Source organism: Strix uralensis, chromosome Z, assembly GCF_047716275.1.
Source record: "Strix uralensis isolate ZFMK-TIS-50842 chromosome Z, bStrUra1, whole genome shotgun sequence".
Taxonomy (NCBI): domain Eukaryota; kingdom Metazoa; phylum Chordata; class Aves; order Strigiformes; family Strigidae; genus Strix; species Strix uralensis.
In genome coordinates this window covers 31,845,806-31,870,659 of record NC_134012.1, presented here as the reverse complement: position 1 = coordinate 31,870,659, position 24,854 = coordinate 31,845,806, and the positions used below count along the sequence as shown (strand labels likewise).

Sequence of the window (24,854 nt, the reverse complement as noted above, 5' to 3'; positions counted from 1 at the left end):
CCTTCCCCAGTACTGTACCGGGATATCCTTTTGGAAGACTCATGGTCACAGCAAGGAACATTTGCCTTTTGTTTAAGTAGTGTAAAGGAATACTTCACAATGAGCAGGAGGAACTGGAGGAGAGATGTCTGAAATTCTTCTGGAAACACATTTTGGTTACCATGATTCGTAGTCAAAGAACTGTTTTATGGATGGTGAGTTGTATTAGTAAATATTGCTCAAGTTTTTTCCCAGTAAGAGAATAGAGTTTTTTTCATCAACCAACCATTTAGAACACAATAACTGGAAGATTAGTCAATGCATGGGAGGGTAATAAAACTATTACAGATATCTTTATTTCTTTTGCACAAAGCATCCATACTACACAGTTATGCTATGAAGAAATCCAGTTCTTTATTAATGACAGTTTTATTGAAGGCAAGCTTTCAGAATGAATGTACTAGAAATCCTATTAAAATGCCATCCATTAAACCATTAAAGTACTCATTAAAACTGTTAGTACAGACTTGTTATTCGTGAGTTATTGGACTTTCACACTTCTGAAATGTGTCTGCCAATACCACTCTACTCTTTGTTCCAGTGTGGCTATTAAGTCTGAGGAAATATAGATTAACTTTCTTTTACCAAAACAGTGCTTTGTGGGAGGATAGTAAGGCCACAGAGTGGTTCAGATTGGTGAGAAAAATAGGAAAGATTAAAGTTCAGTCCATTTGCCTGGTTTTGTCATAATTTATGTTAATTATGTCTGCATGCAGGCCTAAATATTAATCACAGAATTACACCATCTGGCCATACATCATACAAAGAAGTGAGTGGGGAATATAGTATGCTGCTGTGATGAACATACCCTCAGCTACTTCTACTAATAGCTGACAGAGAAAGCTGCTCTTTGATTTTTTTTTCTTGGTGTTGAAAAGCAACTTTAAATCACTTAAACAGTAAAGAGTGAGAAGGGGAAGAATAATAATGACCAGTTGAAGCTAAGCTTTAAATGTAAGGTATTCTTAATCTATAAATTCACATTAATAATAGGTACAATATAGATCTGATGCTTTTTCTCATAATGGGTAAGAATCTACTTAGACTATAGTTTTCTAAGTGCAACTGTATATGCAAAAATACCCCTTAATCTTTATGTTTGCAAGTAGTATGGTTTGGGGTTTTTTTTGATTTCTGTGCATCCTTTTGATTTTTGATAGGGTAAAGCCCAAAGTCCTGCAGTCCAGGCTCAAAACTAGCAGCATGTTAGTCAGCCAGTTTATTCTGTTATTTTTTAGTTTTCTTGTCAACTGTGAGGAGAAAGTGCATGTGACAATTTACATTGTTAAGTAATTTCCAGAATATTTGGACACTGTAGGTAAAAACCTAGAAGACTAGGCAGAGTGCCTCCTTCAGTTATATAGCTAAAACAGTGCAGAGCAGTATTGCCTCATTCTGGGACAGTGGGCTCCTCTTTAGCTAGCATGTTTGCCTATATGCCTCTCAAAAACTTCTGACTAGGTAGTCACAGATAGTGCAGATGTGCTTCATTCCTGGTCAAATTGATTTTATTTAAAAATTTATTTAGCGTATAATGCATTAATATATTGAGAGCATCTTCTGTTTATTTTGAAATTACTATGTTTATTTCTAAATTATTACTAGAATTCTAAGTTAAACCCACACTACTTTCTAAAATACTGAAAATTTGACCTGCAAACATCCTGCACAAGTTATCTCTACCTCTATTCACTCAAGAAGGAAAAGAGGGGATATTCTTGCTGAGAGAAGTCATTATGTAAATTTGGTTGCTTTTCAAGTCATATGATGTAGATGAATTGCTGGACAGCTGATTACATCTTAAATATACTCTGTATGTATATGACTCTCCTCTTCCCAGTGCTGATGGAAATGTGGTCCAAATTGTTTCTTGTTACCTTACATGAAATAAATAGCAGTTAGCAGTAAAGATAAAAATATTTGTATTTTTAAATGAAGCAGTGCTTACCCACTTCAAAATTCTATCAGCCATCCATCTCAGAGGATGGGAAAACATTACTGTGATGAAACTAAATTGTAAGAAAACAGAATAAATTTTACTCTGTAAAATGTTACCACTTGCTTTATTGATAAATAAGAATTTCCCTGTGTAGTCAGAAAAAATAAAGTTTTTGTTGGAAAAGAAACAAGCTCTAATATTGGAAGGATCAGTTTGCAACATTTATACTTAAGCACAGCACAGAAGTGATGTCTACTTTTACAAGTGTCAGAATACCAATTGCATGATAGTTTGTTGTCCCTATATATGAAAGCAAAATACAATAAGGTTGAAAAAAATCCATCAACAGTTTCGTACATCTCTTAATACCTAGTCTATTAAGGTACTAGCTTAATAATAGTAAGATATTAGTACTATTAACTTATTAAGATATGTTAAGCATAGTCCCAGAAATTGCTAAGATTATGAACCCAAATATTGCTGTTTTTAAAAGAAATGTTTTGGGGGGACAAAAATTGTGTGAAAATTAAACCAGATTTTTTTCAGAGCTGCAAACCATTTAAGAGCACCTTTTGAACTCTTAGTAACACACATAGCAATAAACTCAAGTGAATCATATCGAAATCACAAGTAAAATTTTCATGGCTTTCATCGTGCTCCCAGGGAGTTCATTTCTTCATTATTCCTCTAAAAAGTCCCATTTCATTTTCTTCTGAGAGAGGAGCTGCCACACATTCTGCCTCAACTACTCTAAGTAAAGCAGTATGCAAAGGGTGAGGCAAAACCTTAACCATCACACTCTTCTCCTTGGTGGATTTCAGCTAGGTTATGCAGGGGAGCTCAGACAGGCCCAGCTCTAGAAGACTGTAATGAAGTTAGCAAAATTCAGGAAAATTAGCTGGTAACTGTTATAAAAGTTAATTGAGTCTAGGGTGTTAGGAGGTAGGATGAGGTGCTGGGACTTGGTTTCCTAAACTGAAATGTTGGGGTATTCTAAGACCTCTCTATCAGGCAGCCAGGCAAAATTAATTTATTTAGAATAATCTGAAAAAAGAAACAAAGTCATTCTCTGAATGTTGCATAAATAAATTGTATAAGATGTGTAAAAATGCCTAAGTACGAAGCAGTTTTCTGACTGGGCAAATAGTATTTATTAATCTAAGAGATAAATCCTAACAGATCACACTAATTAATTCTGCACTTGTTTATTGTCTGATAATACCAACTCTAATAGATTACAGGTCATTGCCATTAAATGGTCTCTCAGCTGTTGTAACTCCGGGATGTCAGTGTAAGTGATGTAAAAGTGATGGCTTGATGCTGTAGTGGCAGTATGGAGCTTCTGACCTGTGCATTGTTGCTAGTCTACTCATGAAAAGTGAACATACTGTTGGTGAACTGCCCCATCTAGGCTTATCTGTGTCACTGGTTTTTCATAATTTAGGGAGCTGCTGATTTTTACCAGTTTTAAGCAAAGGGCATGAGCCACAAACCACAGTTGCATATACGTGTTAATGAAACAATTTTAAGGTCTATAATGTTACAGAAAGGGAAAATAAACAGTATGTGATTGACTGGGACTTTCAGTATGAGATGAGCTTTCATACAGCCACTACCATAGTGGGCATCTGTTTTGTATTTTATATTTACACAGCTCTATGTATACCTCAATCATAGAGGTAAAAGTAAGTAGTAGAGCCTGGAGTCTTTGTGCTGGTGAAGGATGAAGGACTGTGAGACAAGCTTCAATAACTCCATCCTGGAATATGAAAGAAGCAGGAAATAAACAGTGATTCTAGAACTATATAGTTATGTGTATAAACAAGAGACCATTAAAATTTTGGATATGCCTGAATTGCTCTCTTATTTATGACTTAAGGAAACAAAAATCAAGTCCCTCTGTGTTGTCCCTGGATGATGTGCAGTTGGTTCCTTGAGCAACACTGGTATCATGTGTTGGCCTGGCATCAAAATGAAAGAACAGAAACATTATTTTTCTTCTGGAAAACTTCTTCGGGAACATTTGAAATTTATTTAATAAACAGGACACTGAATTGTTTGAACATGCGCGCTTAGTAATAGAGAAATACAAAAATATTTATTCTCCTTCTTCCCAGTGTTTTTGAGATTTCTGACTTTTTTAATTCTCTGTTATGCTAGAACCCCTCACTTGCAAAACTGTGTGAAAAGATAAAAAGATGGATAGCACATCCTTGCCTTTCTGAAGAGAAAGCCTTGGATTTGAAAAGCTTAAGGGCTTAAATTTCTGATGGAAATGTCAGATGCATAAATACAAAATGCTTTATATAATAAGATGTAATATGTTACAATGTGTCCCAAAGTCTTAATTTTCTATCAAAAGCAAAATATTTCCAGAGTAAACTATGGGAGCACATGGTTTGTAATCATTATAAATGCAACAAGTACATAGTCTGTAACTAAAAGTTTCTTTTTCTTTTCTTCTCTTTCAATTTTTAAGTCTATTGATCCCGGTCAGCAGTTCACATGGGAACACTCTAACCTGGAGGTAAACAAACCAAAGAATAGATATGCGAATGTAATTGCATATGACCATTCTCGTGTTCTACTCTCAGCAATAGAAGGTAAGGAGACCTTTAAACTTAAACTAATTAAATCCTAAAATCCAGTATAATTTTACCTCCTGATATCTTTGCACAGTAGTATAAAGAAATGTTAATTAAAGTACCTTCAGTAAATTCCTATAATGACAACCCTTGTTTGATGTTCATGCTCAGTAATTCATTATGAAAGTGCACAAAAATTGACACTGTCACATATAGCACTGAATGCATCAGGTCCCTGTGTGTATGCCAACATGTTATCTGTACAAAATTTTCATCACTGTTTATTTATGCCAATTCTAGAAAGCAAATATAGAAGTAACTGTGCATGAGTTGAGGTTTTTGTCAATCAATGACATTATCAACATATCCAATTATTGAGTTTCAGCTGCCAAATCCTTAATGTGGAAAAAAAAAAATCAGTTCAACTTTATGTTCTCAGGGAGAATTTTGAGAACTCTATTAAAAATTCACTTTTTTTCTTTTTACATTTACAATCTGAGTGTTAAACAAGAGTGTTTAAACAAATGCCCACATGCAGACAGTGTTGGAACCTCCATATTTCACTGCCAGAATATTGGCAGAGGGGTATAATGAGAGCTCTTCATTATATCTTTCTTTGTCAAAAGTTTTCCAAAAACTTGAACATTTTAGTTTTAACTTAAGCAAACTGTTCAAGGTGATCAGCCCTGGGTATTCTGTCTCTTTTACAAGTCCTAAAGCAATAGGAAGCACTGGTTTTCACTCAGAGGGTTTCTTTTCTTATCAGTTCTTCCTTACCATTAACCTCCTTCCTGGGATGAAGATAGATTTTTGGTTTATTCTATATTGTTGACAGATATTAATGATGGCCAGGATATAATAAGTTATATATTTAAGTGAAACAATTTAAATTAAAATAAAATTTGCCTTTAGTAAGTCTGACAGGGCTTACATATGATACATAAGACATAGGGAACTGTATTCAAGGTCATAATTTCAGTCCTAACATGCTACAAGTTAAATTGCAAGGTGTTTAAATTTATAGTTAGAAACAGCTTCTTATCTTTGGCTACTTCAGACCTGAAGACACTGAATACAGGAGGGACAATATTTATAGATGTAATCAATTTTAATGTTAGCTGCTTGGTGAAGAAAAAGGCAATCTCACTTACTGAAGTTTAGATCTTCCCTTATTTATTGCAGCTGCATACTTTGGGCTTTGATAACACAGATAAGAGCTTCTGAAATTTATTAGAAAATATAACTCTTTGCCTTGAATTTGCATATGATAATCTGCTTATGTTTGTTCCACCTCTGAGGTTCCTATAGCAGTTTTGACAAAATTTTTTTCTAACTTAAAATTTTTCACATTGTCTTGTGGAAGAATATAGCTGTGTAGAAAGCTGCCACTAAACAGTAGAACTACCCGTCTCAAAACTGAAGAAAGAGTATTTTAATTAGCATTATATGTGAAGTAATTCAAGACAAATATCCCTTTCTCTATCACTGCTCCAGACAAAAGAACTAAGAACATGGTCAGGAAAGGCCAGGAACAGTGATTGGACAGCTGTTCTGAACTGTTGTGTAAAGTTCTTTGGAACAAAATATTTAACTCAGAAATAATTCTATTTGAAAGAAAGATTTTCACAGAATTTTGTTTTGAAAAAGTGTAAGGGGGGAAGAAGGAGAGGAAAAAATCCAATTTCAAAGAAATTTATTTTTTAATTTACATGCAGGCATCTGAGCTTAAAAAGTTCTGCCAGAATCCCGTTCATGTAAATGACCAATGAAATTTGGTCCCCTTAAAGAAAATTACCATATTCAGAGAATGGGAAGAAAATTTAAGAGGCAAAACAGAAAACATTAGTCAAAGTAACTAAAAGTATCAAATCACACAGTACATTATACACTACTTTTTAAAGTAATAGAGAGTAAAAATATTAAAAAATCTACATTGTCGGAAAGGACAGAGTATTTTAAAGAGCAGGGATAACATACAAATAAACTGTAATGTTTGATTCCCTTTTTTAATTAAAAAATAACATGAAATTTCTAACCCTGTAATAGTCAGTGACCCTAAACAAAGAAAACTAGTATAGCCTTTTGAAATATCAGTGTTAGATGTAGAATCACAAATGGGTTTTTGACCCATTTGGTGATTTGCATAATTTTAAGTATTTTCTCAGTCTTCAATTTATGTTGAAAAAGCAATATAAATCAAACATTAAATTCCCTTTTATCCTATGATAAATTGTCTTGAAAACAGTAATAAATCAGTATTTAATTATCCTTTCAATTTTTTTCACTCTGGGATTTTACATTATTGTGTTTCTGAAATTTCATGTGTGTACCTTCATAAGTTTAATACATTGGTCTTAGCATTTGGTAATAAGTGCATTTGGTAATAAGTGCTTCTCTTTCAAGTTTTAAGTAAATATTCCTACAGTGAAAATATGCAGTCTGCCTAGCATTTTAATTAGTTGACACCTGCATTTGTTTTCATGCTACCCGGGAAATCAGTACTTTGAATAGTTTTTAAAAAAATTGTCCTTTACCTATGTTACTATACAAGTTGAGCAGGACCTAAATTTGGACTACATTACATTTTGTTACAGCTTTATGGAGAATATTTGGTTGGATTGTCTGCAATTCTTTGGTGGCCATAAGATGACTAATATTATCAGTGAGGTTTGAATAATAATTATGCTCTTTCTAAGATGAAGAGCTCTATTATACACCTATACACTTGGTCCCTGATTAAGAACAAATATATATGAACTAGAAACTGAGCATCTGCCAAACTGTAATCCTACACTGATGGTCACTTTGCTTCTTGATGGTGTTGCACAAACGTGGAATGATGTGATTCCTACTCTAGAATGGGGCGTGAGGCCGGTTTTGTTCAGTTGCCCATCTCTGACAGTAGCCAATATGAAGTGATTCCTAGAAAGTCTTAATAAGCATGTAGTAGAGATTTGAAATTACTTCTTTCCATCCATTGATAATATCAAGTTGTTAAAAATTGCATTAGCCCTGAAACACAAGGCTTACTAATGCTTTCAGAGTGTTTATTTTAGTACCTTTTATAACTCGTTACTCATGTTCAAACCTGGTTTTGAATACCAGCTAGTTTCTTGGCCTCTGTAATTGCATACATCATGGAGTTCCAGAGCATAATTGCTCACTTTGCAAGAAATAGTTTTTACATTATTAAACTCACCACTGTTTAAATTTTATTGCATTATAAGTTCCTTTGGAAGGAAAACTCAGATTAGTTGTGGTAATGTGAATTTCCACCTGAAAGAAAATACTACTTTGCAAAATTTTGTTCCCATGTTCTTGAAATCTCATCACTCATGTTGTGCTGTCCTTGGATGTTTCTGAGAGGAACACTTGCAATTTTACAGTATACTGAAAGAATGTTATAATATAGTAAAGTTTATTGTATGCATCTAAATGGATTTGAGGACAGAATTTACTGATTAAAAGAGAAATAGATCAAGTTAAAAAAAACCTAGGCCTGTGATCTTAGACCTCTGAGTAAATAAAATATTGGGAAAAAAGTGATTAGACATTCTGCATTTTAAAAAGTCTTGCCAGTTCTTTTAGGAGACATCCAAGGCTAAAAGTCTGCCATAGGTGGCACAGATTTGCATAATGCTAGTGATTTAAAAAAAAAAAAAATATATCTATCATGTTTCAGCAGTGTAACTTGTGTTTGATGGGAAATTTAGTGGCTTTAAAATGCTGCTAAAACTAGAAGTCTCTGACTGTAATATATATGGTCAAGAAAGAAAAAGGCAGGAAACTGCTAACTTTCTTATTTGATAACCATTTGATAAATTTGATAATTTATCATTGAGTGTGTAGGCCATCATCTTTAGATTTAGAAAATATTCTGGTCAGTATAAATTCTTGAACATCTCCTGAACAGTAATGGACTATACAAATTATTTGCACTCTCTCACATTGCATTTGTGTTGCATTCTGCTAACAATATATGAGTAATTTTATGCCCCTTCCCCCCACAAGCAGCCTTAAAAACAATAAAAGTATTTCAGTGATGAGGTCAGGGTACAGAAAGATCAGTGAAGTAGGCTTCATTGTGTAGAAGTTTCTAGAAGTAGACTTCATAGAGTACACTTCATGGTAGCTGTCTTAACAGCAATGCCAAGACAAGTTGTAGGAGTATAATTTTGGCCTATGGATCTGCTTATGCTGTTACAATTGTAACTGTCATTCTTGATACTCTTGAAATCAGCTCAGAACAATTCTGACTTTTTCCCGTATACATACCCACACTGTCCACTGGGGAAACCTTCAGCAAAACATCCAGTGACTTTGTTCTTGAAAGGGTAATGAAGATTTGGCACCTCACAATTTCCTGTGCACGCTCATATTGAAACTGTTTTTTACAGGAATTATCAAATCAGAAATCATTTTGTTTCGTATTAGTAGAGGCACTCATTGGCCCTCTTAATGCACCGTTTAGAGGTATAAATGAATATTTCTATCCAAAAAAAAGACTCCATTGATAGATAACGTTGATGTTACTCTTAAAGAGTTGGAGACTCACTAAATCGAGTTTCAAACAGCTGTAAAGTAATCACAGTATGATGACTTCACGCTGGATTTCAATATCTGCTTTGCACTGTCATGCAACATACTGCTATCTCAATGTATTGTGGCCAGTGTGCTGGCACAGTGCTGTTATCTGTCTCTAAGGAACTGCACTGAACTTTCTATTCTGTACCCTTGCTTATTACTATCCAACTTTTAAAACAAAACAAAACAAAATAAATCCAAGCTTTCTTTCTTTTTCTTAACAGAGCATCTCCTGTTTCCTAGCCTGTTTTTCTGCTACTCACCTTTCAGGTTACTCATCTTGCCTGCAGATCTTCTACAGCTGCTAGTTCTTAGTTTCCATCCCTACATGTCATCTTTTTTGATTTTTCTTGCCTTTTTCTTTTACTTTCAAATATTTGTCTTCTGTCCTCTACAGAATTCCTTTCTTTGTCCTGCTTAATTCTACATCTTCTGCCCACCCCTTTTTGACTTTGCCTTCGTTCCATAATTCTCTGTAATTCAACATTTCACTTTCATCAAAAGCTTTCATTTTACCAGTGTATATTACTGCAATATCTTCATTGGTCTTGTGCTGCTTCATTTTTCAGTGAGATATTATAGTACAGATTTGTGCTTAGACCATTTGAGTTTGATAGTCTCTTAACTATATAGGTTTTCTGATACAAAAACTTCCACATAAACAGTTGTTACTGGCACTAGTAGCTGCCTTAGTTCATTTTTGCTCTGACATAGTTCAAAACATCAGTCATTGATTTAAAACAACAGTACAGCTTCATCAGTATTTTGAGTTCATAATTTCATTTTTCCAGCTTGTTTACAAGCATGACAGAATTTAGTCCTATTACTTCACACTCTTTTTTATGACTAACAGCACATCTCATAGGGAAACAGCACAGAAACAAAGGTTTATGATTTAATTTTTTGTAAATAGAAAGACTGTTTAGTACTTAGCCTTTGTAAAGGCTTGAAATAATTTCATTATTTGATTTCGGTTTGTGAATAAAATGTGAAGTCTAATTAAAGCTATTTAAGATTATAACTGTCTTCAGGAAATCAAGTGAATAATGCTGAGGTCTATGTTATTAGCTTTATGGATCTGAGTTGATGTTGCAGCAAGCTGTACTGTCATTGCAGTTCATAAATACAGTCTCAGCATAAATTGGGAGCTATAGAGTTCATTTTTTTTAATCTTCTGCACTTTGTGGCATTGGCTAATTTTGTTTCATTGTTCATTCATTCTTACTCTGTAAAATCTTGACTGCTTTATTCTCTTGAGATATTTGAAAATGGAATGTCTTTTATGCTCAACTACTCATCTGATTCTTCCCCCCATTGTGCTCAATTCCTGTCTGGCAGAATAAGGAGTTTGCAGACTCTGGTCATTCATCACCATAGTTTAAAAGGCTACTAGAAAATAGTCATGGTAGAATTATGATCTGGAAGTTTAGTCTTTAGCTGACTTTTTGTGGAGAAACTATGTCTCTGCCTTCATGAAAGTTGTAAAAGTCAGGTTACACTGCAGGATTACTCTAAATTCACACTTCAGGTATGCCATCCTAAATCTTCAGTAAACCCTACCGATGCCGACAGAGTGATTTAAGGTTCATATCAATATTATTGAAGGCATAATTTGGTTGCTTTGTCCCCATCTCGACCCATCTTTTTACAGAACAGCTGACCTATCTTAACTATTAAACCCAAATTTAAGAAATGATGGCAATTGCTGCTGTGCTTGTGGGTATGTTGCCTTCAAGCTATGGCAGCTAACAAAGGTTTGCGGGATTTCATTGTACTGCAGTCAAACTAGTTGTCATTTGATTGTTCTTGCACTATTAGACTTTGACAGAGAATTGTTCAGCTTTCTCAGCTCAGAATGAGGTTATGGTCAGAAAAGTCATTGCAAAAAGTAGCATTATAATATTTAGATTTATTTGCCTTTGATAAATGTTTCTGCTTGGTCAGTGTAGATATTTACAGATGTTCAGGTTTTGTATATGTTATTTTTAAACTGCACACACTTTATTAGGCCTCTTATGATAAGGCACCTTCCTAGAGGGTTTTACGTTTATGCTTTGTGGGGACATAGCTGATGAAGCAAAAACTGGTGTGGCAAAGTGTGAGACAAAAAGTGATAGTGGGAAAATGGCATTACAGAATACAAAAGGACTTTGGAACAGGATGGGAAACTGAGGTCATGCATGAAAACAGTGATAAAAAGAGACTTTGTGAGATATAGGTATGATATTTGAAGGGGCTATGAGAAAGGATGGAGAACAAAGAAAACACCTAATGGATACTGTGGGTGAGAGAAACAATGGAGATGAGCATTGTGAATCCTAGTGTTCTTTTGATCTCAGCAGAGATATAACCCTATAGAGTACTGTATTATGCTAGAGATAAACCCTTGATGAAAGTCTTCTTGCAGTGGAGTGTTGGAGCAGCACCTGGTTGTTCCCAGAACTGCATTAGTTAAGTCACTAACAACTGCTCAGGTCCTGTGTTAAATGGACTTTCCTGTCCATGTCCCATCCACATCCTGTTCTTGCGCCATGAGGCTGAGATGCCTTGTAAAAGGATTTTTCTGGCTAAAGAACATAGAGATTTTTTTTGTGTCCTTTTGATAAAAGGCAAGTGGAGAAATAGAGTGAAAACCTAGCTGGGAAGAAATAGTCCTTGTGAATATCAGTAATTGTTAATCTGAATTCTTTCTTACTTGCATCTGTGACCAAGGAAGGTATAATCTTGAATCTTCATTCTAATTTAAAGAATTAGAATTTATTTAGTTTAGAAGTTATTTACTTTAATATGATTTATCAATAAATGTAGTACAAATTAGTAAGTAGAAAGAGTATTTACAATTTTAGACATTCTGGATTTTTTTACATCAGGTACTAGGATTGTCTGATAAAATTTGTAAAGATCATTCTTTAGTGCACAGTTTGCAATAGTTCTGATGCTAAATTTTCACACAGCTTTCCCAGGAGATCATTTAACCACTTTACAAAGTGTTGTTTTTCTTTTTCATTTTTTCCTCAGGCTTTTATTTATAACATAGACTTCAAAGTATGATACCAGGCGTCGTAATATAATTCTAATTTATGCAGAAAACATTTCTTAACAGCTTTCTCAGTTCCTTTGGTAATAATGCCCAGTTGGTGTAGATTTCTCCTGTTGACTTCATTTTTCTTTCTCATCTGTTTTGTGCAAAAATATTTTATTATCTTGATAAAGGAAGAAAATACAGTGTTGTGCCTGGAAGTTGTATTTTCTAAGTCATTAATTCTAACATCCACAGCAAGAAGTGTCATGTAAAAAAGTTTCAAGTCTAAAAGAGTGAGCTTTTTAACTCCAATTTCTGCTTTTCATGGAGAGAGATCATGCTTTTCAGCTATAGACTATGCAGGTTTTACAGGTTTTTTACTTTTTTTTTTCTCCCAGAAGAGACTATCAATCAGTTCTAATCAGTCAACCAGTCCTCCTATGTCCATCCATGCATCTTGCCTGAGGAGTGCCATTTGCTTCCTCTCTAGTGCCCTTGAAGTTGCAAACTCTTTCCTTCCCTGAAATATTTTGTCGGATTTTTCCTTTAATTGTACAGAAAGTAAAATAAAATTAAAATTTGTGTTTAAATATAATTTGAACATATAAAACAATAAAATCTATTAAGCCTGAAGGCAAAATTTTATGCCAGACTACAGCTGCAGTAACCCGTAATCTGAATCGTTTCAAGATTTTATTGGGTCTTAATTTGTGTCACAGTTAATCAGTGGGTTTGTTCATCACTAAGAAAGTAGTGGAATGAAAGACCAAGCTTAACCAGAATGAGTAGAGAAACTCTTCAAATTGCAGCTAAAAACAAACAAACAGAAAAAAGTGTTAAAGAGGTACCTCTGCTTTCTATTCAAATTCAGATTATTTTGGAAGACATTTTCAGATATATGCCACTGGTTGTCATGAAAGATGGGAGTGTGCAGCCCTGATAATTCCTGGTTTGGTGTCACCAGCAGGAGATAATACATTAGAACAGATTGGAGGTTCAGTTTCTGACAGAAAGCTTGCGAAACATTTCTTTAAACATATTCGATAATTTATTATGTTTCACAGCCAAAGGAATTCAACTCTGTTGTTTTGTGGAGTGAAAATAGTCACAGCCTTAGAATAAGACAGGGAGTTTGTATAACCTTGACTCTCTTTTGAAACAGTTTGTGGAACCTGTACCATATCCTGCAGTTGTAGACTTGGGCATGGCAGATTGGCTATGTAAACATAAATCATTCATTTCTGCTCAAAGAAGTAACTTCTGTTAATTACTTTAACAAACCTTCTGTAACACTTTATTATGATGCACAGTTCCAAATTTCAGCTAACTCTTGTAGGGAACAATTCCATGTTCGACACTGCAGTAGTGTGAGAAACAATGCCACCAGCACTGAGATCTCACATGACTATCTTCTCTTCTTCAAGTCATCAGTTAAAAAATAGCAGTGACATCAAAACTGGTACCTATCATGCTTTGTATTCCAACATGCACATAGTCTGAGTTAAAACCTGCATACTGCACTGCTGAATCCAGGAGGGACAGGACTCAGACCTGTATGTCCATATTTACCCTTTTTTTGTGAGCGTGGCTGCCTTATTAGTCCAGACTAATAACACGATCTTCACTACAGCCAATACTCCCCTTCGACTTTGGCAGGCAGCGTGTTATGGTCCAGCTCTCAGTACAGACATGGCATTGCATACCCTCAGTTAAATATATTCCAGTTAGAAGCTGTCTCACTTCCATGTGACTCAAAGCATGGACATGTGTCTTATAGACACACCCAGTGTCCCTTGTAAGACATATCCAAAATACCTGAACCTCAGCAGTTGACAATGCAGGTCCAATGTGCCCACAGGTCTTGTATTCCACCTTCTTTTCATGTATTTAATTTTTATTCAGACTTGCAGAGGTCTTTATTTCATGCAGTTTCTTAAACGTGACTTACATAATGTGTTTTGTTAAAATAAAGCTCATAGTTAGCTTCCCATTTAATGGGAAAAATGAATGTAGCAGTAATATTGTCTGACAATATTAACCCTTCTTCTATATTTAAAAGAAATTCAATGTGCTCAGTGAAGAGTGTTAAATGGAGCCTACTCAGGACATCTGATGGAGAGCCTTCCCTGTCTGGCCCAGGCAGAGGCTGCCATACTGGTGGGTCGCTGGAGGCACTGTTAGACCAGATTTTAAATGCTGCTGTTTCCACTACCAGGTCTCTCCATCTGCTACAGATTTTCAGGCTTCTTTTATACTTCCTTATCAGACTGAGTCCTTTGTTTCACAAGAATGGTTATTCCCAGAGAGACCGTCATACCCTTTGGCTCCACAAATGGCATACACTCACTTGCAAGTACCCATGTACTATGTGGCATGCAGCAAGCTAAGATTCACTGATCCAGCTGTGTCACAGGATTTTTTTAGCCCTTGTACAATAGAACAGTAGAAAAATGCTGCCCTGTGTTTTCACTCTTCTCTCTTTGCAGGCATACCAGGCAGTGACTATATCAATGCCAACTACATAGATGGATACAGAAAGCAGAATGCTTATATAGCAACACAAGGGGCATTGCCAGAAACCTTTGGTGACTTCTGGAGAATGATGTGGGAGCAACGGGGTGCAACTGTCGTCATGATGACAAAACTAGAGGAGAGGTCCAGGGTAAGGAAGCATATACAATCTTAATAACATTGTGCCTGAGTTAATCACTTACATCAGATTTTTGTTTCTTTCACATATGTTCGTCTGCCTCCTGTACATGCACAAGAACTGATATTTTTTAGGTTGCCACCAGTTAAAAGTTTCCATACTATGAAAATCATTTGTATAGGAAATGAAATTACCAAGTCACGCAGTTTATTTTGTAGGTCTTTTTATACTCTGAAAAGCTTGAAATCTTTTGATCTGCAGTGATTTTTTTTTTCTCTGCCGTTTCAATCATACTGCAAATATTAGGAGGTGATTGAAAATGTTACTTCCTCTTTAGTGTCAAGAATATGATTGTATCATCTTGTTATGAGGAAGTTAATGTATGTCAAAAGCATTCAATTTTGTAAGTTTTATATGGTATAGATTAAACAGTACTTAAGATCAGTGAGGATTTACATTCTTTTTAGCACATGCTGGGTGCTAGGAAACTCTACAACAGTATATGCAGTAATAGAATTCAAAATTATCTGTGATATTTCAAATTCAATTTTACAGGGCAAATTAAAATTAGGAAAGTAAAGTACTAAAACATAAGGATACTATTTGAATAATAGAAGTGCTATAGTAAAAGATATGCTGTATGTGAAGGGAAATCAAAATTAATAGTACTTTTTTGTTATATAATAAGGAAACTAACGGAAAAGGTAGTAACAGGCCACTGTGTTTTGCCTGAGGACTTGCTGGCAGGTCAGTATTTAATGTCATTCATGAATCCTAATGATGGATGTTATTTGGGGGAAGGGGGCAGAGAAAGGAAAAAAAAAGAGAAAGATGGTAAGAAAAAGTAAAGGGAAAAACCCTTCTCAGTGGCCAATCAGAAAGAGAAATCAGTGTCCAGCCCTCAGCACCCTCTCCAGTAGATCAGGTGCTTCCCCCATCATACTTTTCCCACAGTAACTCTGTATTTCATGTCAGGACATACTCAAACTCTTCATGTATTGTTCCTGCTTATGATGCTGTTATTGTTGCTGGGAGTATGTGTTGACTGGGGAACATGGTACATGGCTGGTTCATTGCTGAGCTTTCTGCAAGCTCATTAATGAGTCCTGTAGTATAAACCAGAAGGTACAAACTAATGTAGAAATCAGGGAAGGGGAGAAGGAAGGGGTGATTCTAATATCTAACATCCCAATCACTTCCCTTGGGAACCTGCCATAACAACAGGATCAGTGATTGCATGTTTAAATCCAGAGATTAATAACAAACAAGAGTGTCATGAGAAAAATACTGCCAGGGGCATGCTGGAGTATGCTGTCCTGGGAGCTTGTGTGAGGGGTAGCGAGCTGGAAATGGGAGGCCAGCTGCAGGATTGCAGGTTAAAGGCCCTTAGTGACATAAAAAGCTAAGGTAGCTAAGGTGATGTGCAACATGTGGTAAAAAATGCCATAAGTACAGAGGATCAAGAACAGCTCAAAAAGAGACTAGGGAGGAAGAGAGGAGATTTATCATCCAGAAAAGCTTTTAAATCAGTAAAAAGTATCTTATGGAAGTAACTGGATAATAGTTGATATTTCAGCTCATGGATGGAGCTCCATTTCAAAAAGAAAATGGTTTTGCTTGGAACAGGGGGGAATGCACCATAAACCCTAATGCTGTACTGTGTTGCCACTGATGGTTTTTTCACGTGCTTGGATACATATAATTGCAATGATTACATAACTTGTTGAACCTCTTGGCAACAGTCATTCCTTGCTGGAGGCTTATTGAAGTACATATATATTTATTCTTTTACCATTTCATCACTTTTTAAAAATAGGTTTTTTGCAGTTCAAGCAATGTATAGCATTCTTTCCACATGTGAATTCAACGTACATTAACACCACTATGTGTATGTACCTGATGGCAATTAGTACATAGCAGAGAGTAATTTTACCAGAAATTCTCATTTTACCTTGAGTCTTCAGGCCTTGTTTAGTTTAGGCACTGTCAGTTGTTTGGAATTAAGCAAATGGAATTTTGCCCATTTCTTCACTGATTACTTCTTATATAATAAAGTGGCTGCTGAATAGCATCAGTGCAAAGAAAAAATCTGATCCAAATAAGCAGCCCATTGCAGGTGTGCTTAAATACTTGAGAGTTTATCTTAATACTGCAGGCCACAGACAGCCACTGTCTAGAAAGATGTTTTGATGTAACTAAATGAAATTCTACTCATTTTCTCCAATAACTGCTTAGCAGAGTTTTAAGCTAACTCTAGCCTTTGCTGACTGCACCCTAAACACCACTGATCAGAATAGTAAATGCCTCCAGAAGTGATTAGCATTCATCAGCAATACATTCCCTGAATGTGATGAGAGACCAGACAATCTAGTCACTGGTCTGTCTGTGCATTCAATGCTTATTTTTGTGTATTTTTTTGTGCATAATTTAGCTCATTCTGTGTTCATAGGTCAAGTGAGTTTGATGCACTCAAAGCAGAGTATTAGAGACCAGCTATCCAGCACATTATTCAGCTCCAATCTTACAGTCTTCAGATCTGTGAATATGGCATTCCCGTTACCTCTTCTCCTAATATGGTAGCTGTATGTAATGTAATTAATGGTATTGATGATGAGGCAGCAGTGAGAATTGCTGTGCAAGAAAATATGATGACAACATTTCATTGTTATTTTTTTCTCATGCTGTCATTTTTATATAGCATATCCTTATAGCAAGAGACCAAGTGAAATTTCAAACATAAAATACAAACACTGTTACATACCATTAGAGACGAAGATCTTCACTAATTTTGTTTCTATTTTTCCTTTGATTCCTTTTTGATTGCTTTTGTGTCTTGGCAGCCTGATCATTATTCCTGCTGCAAGGCAAGATCATTTCTCTCTGGGACTTCATCTACTTTCCATCTCCATGTCATCATTTCTGTTTAGCTTGCTTTTTTCATTATGTAGTCCTGCAGCTTGATATCAGCCTTTTTTAACCTGGACTGCCTAGATAAAGATGGGGATTTTAATTACATCTGCAGAAACAAAGTTGGTTCATTAGCATGTGTTAGATGTCTGAGTAACTTCAGCTTTGAGAATGTACATATTTTACAGCTCAGTACATCAAATGAAGATATTAGAGTGAATTCATTATTCATTTGTTTGCCTAAAAGGAAGCTGCAGGAAAAGAGAAGCTCTTTCACTTATAACCTTTCACACTTTGTTGGTTTCATATGAAATGTCATCACCTGAATCTCACTTCACCTAAACCAGACTAGAGAAAGAAAGTCAGTCCCATCATTCAGCCACCATGCACATAATATATATTAAAAAGGATTATACACACTGGCAGTGCATGGAACAGTGTTGGTAACATATTTGGCACACAAATGAATGAGTTTAATCTAAATGAAATAAAAGAACGATATTGAAGGATGCAAATTAGAGATTAAAAAAAGCGGTTGTGTGTTACACTAAGGAAAGCTGTAAAGCATTAATGTGTATACCTCTCTTCCACACTCCTCTGTCTTGCCCTCCTCCCTTAGCAGTGCAGATTTTCCTTTTTTTTTTTTTTTCTAGATTCTCTGAATAAATTGAGTGCTCTGAGAACTCCTGTGCTGTAGTGAATGATGTGAATGATCAGATGAAGATAATATTGCCTCAAACAGGAAACTTTTAGTCTTTATTCCTGTTTCAGGGTAGAATACTGTTGTGGATCATCCCCTTGAAAGAGAATTCAGTCCTTTCCTTCTTTGCTATGTAATTCCTTATTTTGAATATACTTACTATGTTATTTTGGAACTGATAGAAAATACTTACCTCCTTCCTTAGCCTCATTGGCAATATTTTCTATGTTGAGACCGTAGTGCCTAGGATTAGAATCTTCTGTCAAAAAACGCCAATCAGGTCAAAGCCACATGGCAATATAATGATCCTAGTAATTACTCAAATATGAGCCAGATTCTGAACTTCCATACTGATAAGGAAGGCCTTGGGTTTCATGCTGATACTATCAGCTTCATTCAAATTTGCTAATGACTAAGTGAATACATGAGGAAAATGCATTCGTGGTATTCTGTTAGCCTGATCCAGACACTCATTTGACTGTCAGGAAGTGGATATCATCATCAGTATTATAAGCCAAGAATATATAAAAATATAAGCATAGAATCTTGGTTTGTCAAAGTTTAACATCTTGAATGATGAGTTTTCACTGGGACAGGGGAGGTAGAAACAAACCCAGTAAAAAAATCATGTATCCTGACTCAGATTTTGTTCCCCAATATTGAAATACATAGGACTATTTGCATGGGTCCTATATCAGTTCCATAAGAACATCTAAGAATAGTTAAAAGTCCCTGGACTTAGCTTCTCTCAATTTGTTACTGATACCCAAGAGAGTCAGGACAGCTGGCACCGTCCCAAGAAAAGCCAGGCAGACTTTTTCTGAGATTGCTGCAATGCTAAATAGGTACTTCTGTTGTTCCAAGTGTCATGCAACAGGTCTGAATCAACCCAAATCAGAACACTCCATCTGAGTCTTTCAACTAATTTTTTACAGATTTATAGACTAGCTCATGTGTTAGAAAAATGGAGATTGGGTGACAGTATAAATATCAAGTAGATGAAGATGTGTGTCTTGAAGGTGGAAATTGAGTAAAATAATTTTTGGAGTTTTATTTTGTTTTGTTTGAATGAATGTGACATTAAATTAAATCGGGGAAGCTTTTTTCAGATTAATGTGGTAAAAAAAACAAAAACATTTGAATAAGCAGTGGAAAGTGTAATTTTACCTTGGGACTCTAGTAAGAATAGCTTTGAGACTAACTTCTGGCCACCAAAGATTTCTGAGTCTTGCTATAGGCATAGAAAACATAAAGGCAAGTCTGGAAAGAACCCTAAATTCTTCTACGCGAAATGCACAAATTGCTAACACTTTTAATGAATCTATTTGTTGATGGCAGAGTAGGCATTTATCTAATGTAGCTGACCATATATAGCTAAGGCAAAGCAATAATAGTACATGCACAACAGTAAGTAATGAGCAAAGAAAACTAAGAACATGGTTTTCTTGTCTGTATGAAATGCATTAAGATCTTTAAGACAAATACAGGCTGTGTACCAGAGTTTTATGTGTTTGTGATTAGGGTAGTTTTCCATTTGTGGTGCAGGGCTTCAGCAGCAAATTTCAGATATTTTCTCCTAAATATGTTTTGACAGGTAATACTGGAGCTATTACCTGTCAAAATACTGGATCGACAATAAGTGATAATAAGACATCTTCACTAATATGAGTAGAAAAGTCATCAATACATGCACTTAACAATTTGTGACATATTATAACAATACGCTCCCAAGTGATCCTGTATTCTACTGTATTTAGACAAAATGTAATTGATTTATGCATAAAAGCTGCACTGATATTTTTTATTGGACAGCACAAGTATGTAAAAATGCTTTTTTTAAAAGTTGTGCAACATGTATTTAAACACACAAAATATAAATAAAAACTTTAGCTACGTTTTGCAGCAACTAGAAAAATATGCTTGTCTTTATCTGCTAAGAGGTAAGTTAGCATCTCTCTCCCAGCAGACATTTTAGCAGATAGGACATGAGTTGCAGTTGGCATTCATTCATACTAAATTGTATTGTTTTACTAAAGAAAAATTAAATGTGCAGTTTTGTCATTGTTCATTCCCTAATTTTAATGGCAAACCAATAACTTCTGTATTAATAATGTACTATCAGAATTTTATTTAATTTCTTTAGTGCTCTCAACATGCTAAGATATGAGTCAGAAAAGAATGAATGAAAGAGGTGGCAAAAAAAAAAAAAAATCCAAAGTCCGTGTGTTCACCAGATTTACAAAAATAGAAATAATAAAAAAAAAAAAAAAAAGTGTAGGTTTGTACTGGGTTTTTTTCGCTGTAACAGAGTGCGATGGCCACAGTTCAAGAATTCTTTCACCACTGTATGGGCTGGAGTCACCAGTTGCCATGTCAGAACAGTAAAACTCAACGATGTGGCTGTTCATTATGAAAGGATTCTCAAAGACACAAGGGCAGGGACATGTTCAACTCACTGAAATGCAGTCAGTCATAGGTGCTTAATTCACGTAAGAATCTAATCCTAGGTGTATACTAACATAGACTGCACTCACCAGTAAACCTTAAAGTTTCTTTTTCTAGGCATGTTACAGATGGAAGTGCTGTGCCAAAGTGCCTCAGCTAAAACTCAAGACTATTAAAAATAGCTGTGGAAATGCTATACTATAAGTAGGGTTAATTCTGTGCGAAAAGAAATGCTGTAATGCCACTACATAGACTGAAAGTAGTTTTGGCATGCCATGTCTGGTTATTCCAGATTATACATATTTGGAGTTGAGGACATACAGAGTGAATGCCCCATGTGAAAAGATGTTGGGAAATTGCAGATAATCTAGAAGAGAACAATGATGATCAGAGGCTGGAGAAATTATATATGAGGAAGGTCAGAAAGAATTGGATTTGGTTTATATATAAGAGACTGAAGGAAAACATAATAGTCTTCCAGCATGTGAAAGGCCATTAAAAATTTCATGGCAATCAACCATTTTCCCTGCCTGTGGGGCTCTAGGAGGAAGAAATAAACTTTGCAGAAAAGGTGATGTATTTTAAACTGTTAAAGAGCTTTCAAAATATAATCTCATGAATGGAGCAAACTCCATAGAATATTTTGTTCAGTTTCTTCCACTGTAAGCTTTCAAGAACTGTTTACACCAGAGTCTTACCTGAAATGATATGGCAATACATGGTACTGCCACAAGTACTTTCAAGGCGAACATCCAGTTTTTTGTCTTATGATTCTGTGTCCATAAATAAAGTGGTTTCTCCTAGCCATTAGCGTAAACTGATAGTTTTATCAAAAATACCATTTCCCTGAGGCAAATGTATAACAAGTGGCTTAGACAAAATTGTATTGTAACTCTGTAATTTGACTTTATTCACTTAGTTCATTTGCTTTGTGCTTAAAGTGAGACATACATTACTACCTCATATAATTCTCTTAATACAGACAGAGGGACTATGCCACGTATAGAGAGAGGCAATTGACATTTTGACTTAGAAGTTTTCTTTGCAAAATCAAAAATTCTGCATATTTGTTTTCAAAATGCAATGATTAGTTCATGTTTGGTTTAGCACTAAAACCTATTACTCCAGTGCAGGGAATTCTTTCAAGGAATTTTAGGCTTGAAAAGGTCAGTGAATTAATTTAGTATTGTGTAAGGAAGATAAGCCCATATTTCCTTATTTAGCAGATTCTGGTGAAAGTTTCAAGACCTCTTCTCCTTTATGGTGAGAAATACATCTGGAAAATTTAAGTTCTTCAAGCAAGTGTCTCTGAAAGAGAATATTATGATTTACGTTTTCCATCATTTACAAAGCTTTTCCTATATTGTAAGAAAGTTAACAGATACAGCTGACTGAAAGGCATATGTTGGTAATAGATGTTTTTTCTAGGTGGTCTTTTGGGTTAATACCACAGGAACTGTGTGAAATACTTTTATGAGATTAAGAATTTTATCTGTGTATTAAACTAGCAATAGGAAGCTCACCATGACTCAAAGTTCCCTTCAAAAATCAAAATCCAAACCGAAACCTCCTAAGGTCCCCCAAACATTCTCCAATGTACTGTTTTTCATTTTCATGCTGTTTCATCCATTCACTTCTGGCTTTCAGGTGAACCAAAAACATAAGAATAATAAAATTTTGTTGCTCTGATGTTTTACTCTTTTGATTATATCGTTTCACTGATTTCTCACGTAATACTCATATCAGGTAAAAGAGATAGCTCTCCTGTATGGACAATAGAAAATCTTTGTTAGAGCACTTGAATAGTAAGCTGAATTATTCAATACATTCTTCATACTGTTATGTAGTGTCTCATTCAGTGAAAGGATTATTCAACCTGCACACAGTGATCAGCCTTGAGTACAGAAAGAGGATAAAGCAAAAAGTAGTCAGCCTATTCACTTTTTCCATCAGTTCCATTCATATAAACCTGTTCAAGACCTTTTTGGAAAATCTTGCTGTACTTAACTGTTTGACAGACTCATCCTTCATAATGAATTCACTAAGACCTTACCTTCCCTGCTGTTAGGAAGAGTTCAAAAAAGGCTTCTCACACTGATGCCAGCAATATAGTTTTGAATTGTTCTTGGCTTGTATAGGTAAAGATAAAAGACGAGATAGAGAACACATTTCAAATATGCCAAGACTCCTTTTAATATCTGTTTCCTTTTGTTTTAATAACTGTACCATACTCTGTCAGGATCAGAATGGAAACACTTTGGAGGTTATCTTTTTATTAATCAATTATCTTTCAGGATTAACTGTTAGGCTGCTAATCATATCTCAGAAATTTCAAAAAGTAAGGGTGTAATGATGGTTGATTTGCAGACTTGCTAGAGGACTAAAGTTTGTTATGAACTGATTAGTCTAAAGTGCATTTATGTTGTCTCCAAATCCTGTTTGGAACTTCTTTTTCAAGGCTACTGTAATAAAGACCTTACAATTATATTGCACTACAGAAGTGCTTATTTTCTACCTAGTTTTTAAACTCCAAATACTTGGTTCAGATGAGCTTTAACAATCATAGAATCATTTAGTTTGGAAAAGACCCTTAAGATCATCAAGTCCAACCATTAACTAACACTCCCAAGTCCACCACTAAACCATGTCCCAAAGCACTACGTCTACATGTCTTTTAAATACCTCCAGGGATGATGACTCAACCACTTCCCTGGGCAGCCTGTTCCAATGGTTGATAACCATTTCGGTGAAGAAATTTTTCCCAATATCCAGTCTAAACCTCCTGTCCTGGTTTCGGCCAAGATAGACTTAACTTTCCTTGGGCTGAGAGGGAGCACAGCTAGAGGGCCGGGCCTGGATCGATCATTGGAGTATTCCATATCACGTGACATCATGCTCAGTATATAGGCGGACGTGTGCTCTTTCATGCCCCGTTTTCGGTTTCTGGGTCAGTGTGGAGGGATTTTCTGGTGTGGTCAGATCGCTGCTAGGCGGGGGCAGGCTGCGTACCTGTCGCTGCACTTGGTAAGCCACTGCTGCATTTTTACCCAGTTTGGACTTAGTATTGTTACTGTTGGTTTTTGTTCCTGTTACTAGATTTTTTTTTTTATTCAACCTGCGAATTTCTTCTTTTGTCCCTCCCCTATTTCGCCAAGGAGAGGTGGGGGGGAAGACGTAAACAACTGGCCACGTGGTGATTGGCTGAGTTCAAACCACAACACCTCCCCTGGCACAACTTGAGGCCATTTCTTCTCATCACTTGTTACCTGCACAAAGAGACTGGCACCCACCTTGCTACAACCTCCTTTCAAATAGTTGTAGAGAGCAATAGGGTCTCCCCTCAGCCTCCTTTTCTCCAGACTAAATATCAACATCTTTGCCTTTACATACTCACTACTATTAATCTACTGTAAATCATTGTTAGAGACCAGTACATACAAATGTTCTTTTTCCTGTAGTAAAAACATGGATTCCAAACCAAAATTTCCAGAAGTGATTAATTGTTTTGGTAATACATTTGCTGAGACTTAAAAGAATCTGTCTACCTGGTGCTGAGTGCTGAGTTCTTTCAGAATTTAAGATCCTATTAAATTCAGTGCCACTCTGAAAGCAAAATCTAAAACCGTAAATGTTTTATTTTCAGTCTTATTTCTGAATAGGCGTTTACAATTTTAATCTGTCATTAGATTTAGACCAAAGTGAATGAGTGACACCTGACCAAATCTTTTTAAAATAAGGCCTAAAAAATGTGTTTCTGTATTCTGATTTTTTTTTTTTTTAAATCTTTGCTTTACAATTGCTTGTACTAGTGTCAGCGCCTACAATCTTTAGACTCAAATCAGCCTAGTCTTTAAGTGGCAGGGCATTGTTGTGAAACGGAAGATGGCTTCAGAATAACAACTGCTTGGAGACAGAACATTAGCTGGAATGTCTGAGGCACTAAGCTAGCCTGATAGAGTTTGAGGCAGTTTCCATCATCAACA

General features: G+C 35.5%; 1 protein-coding gene across 1 annotated transcript in view; it reads left to right on the top strand.

The window, feature by feature from the left end:
* PTPRD (protein tyrosine phosphatase receptor type D) overlaps positions 1-24,854 on the top strand; it is a 385,966-nt gene that overhangs the window by 319,651 nt on the left and 41,461 nt on the right. The window contains exons 26-27 of the mRNA XM_074855344.1: positions 4,458-4,581; positions 14,656-14,831. Coding sequence (XP_074711445.1) covers positions 4,458-4,581; positions 14,656-14,831 — 300 coding nt within the window. The remainder of the gene's footprint in view (positions 1-4,457; positions 4,582-14,655; positions 14,832-24,854) is intronic.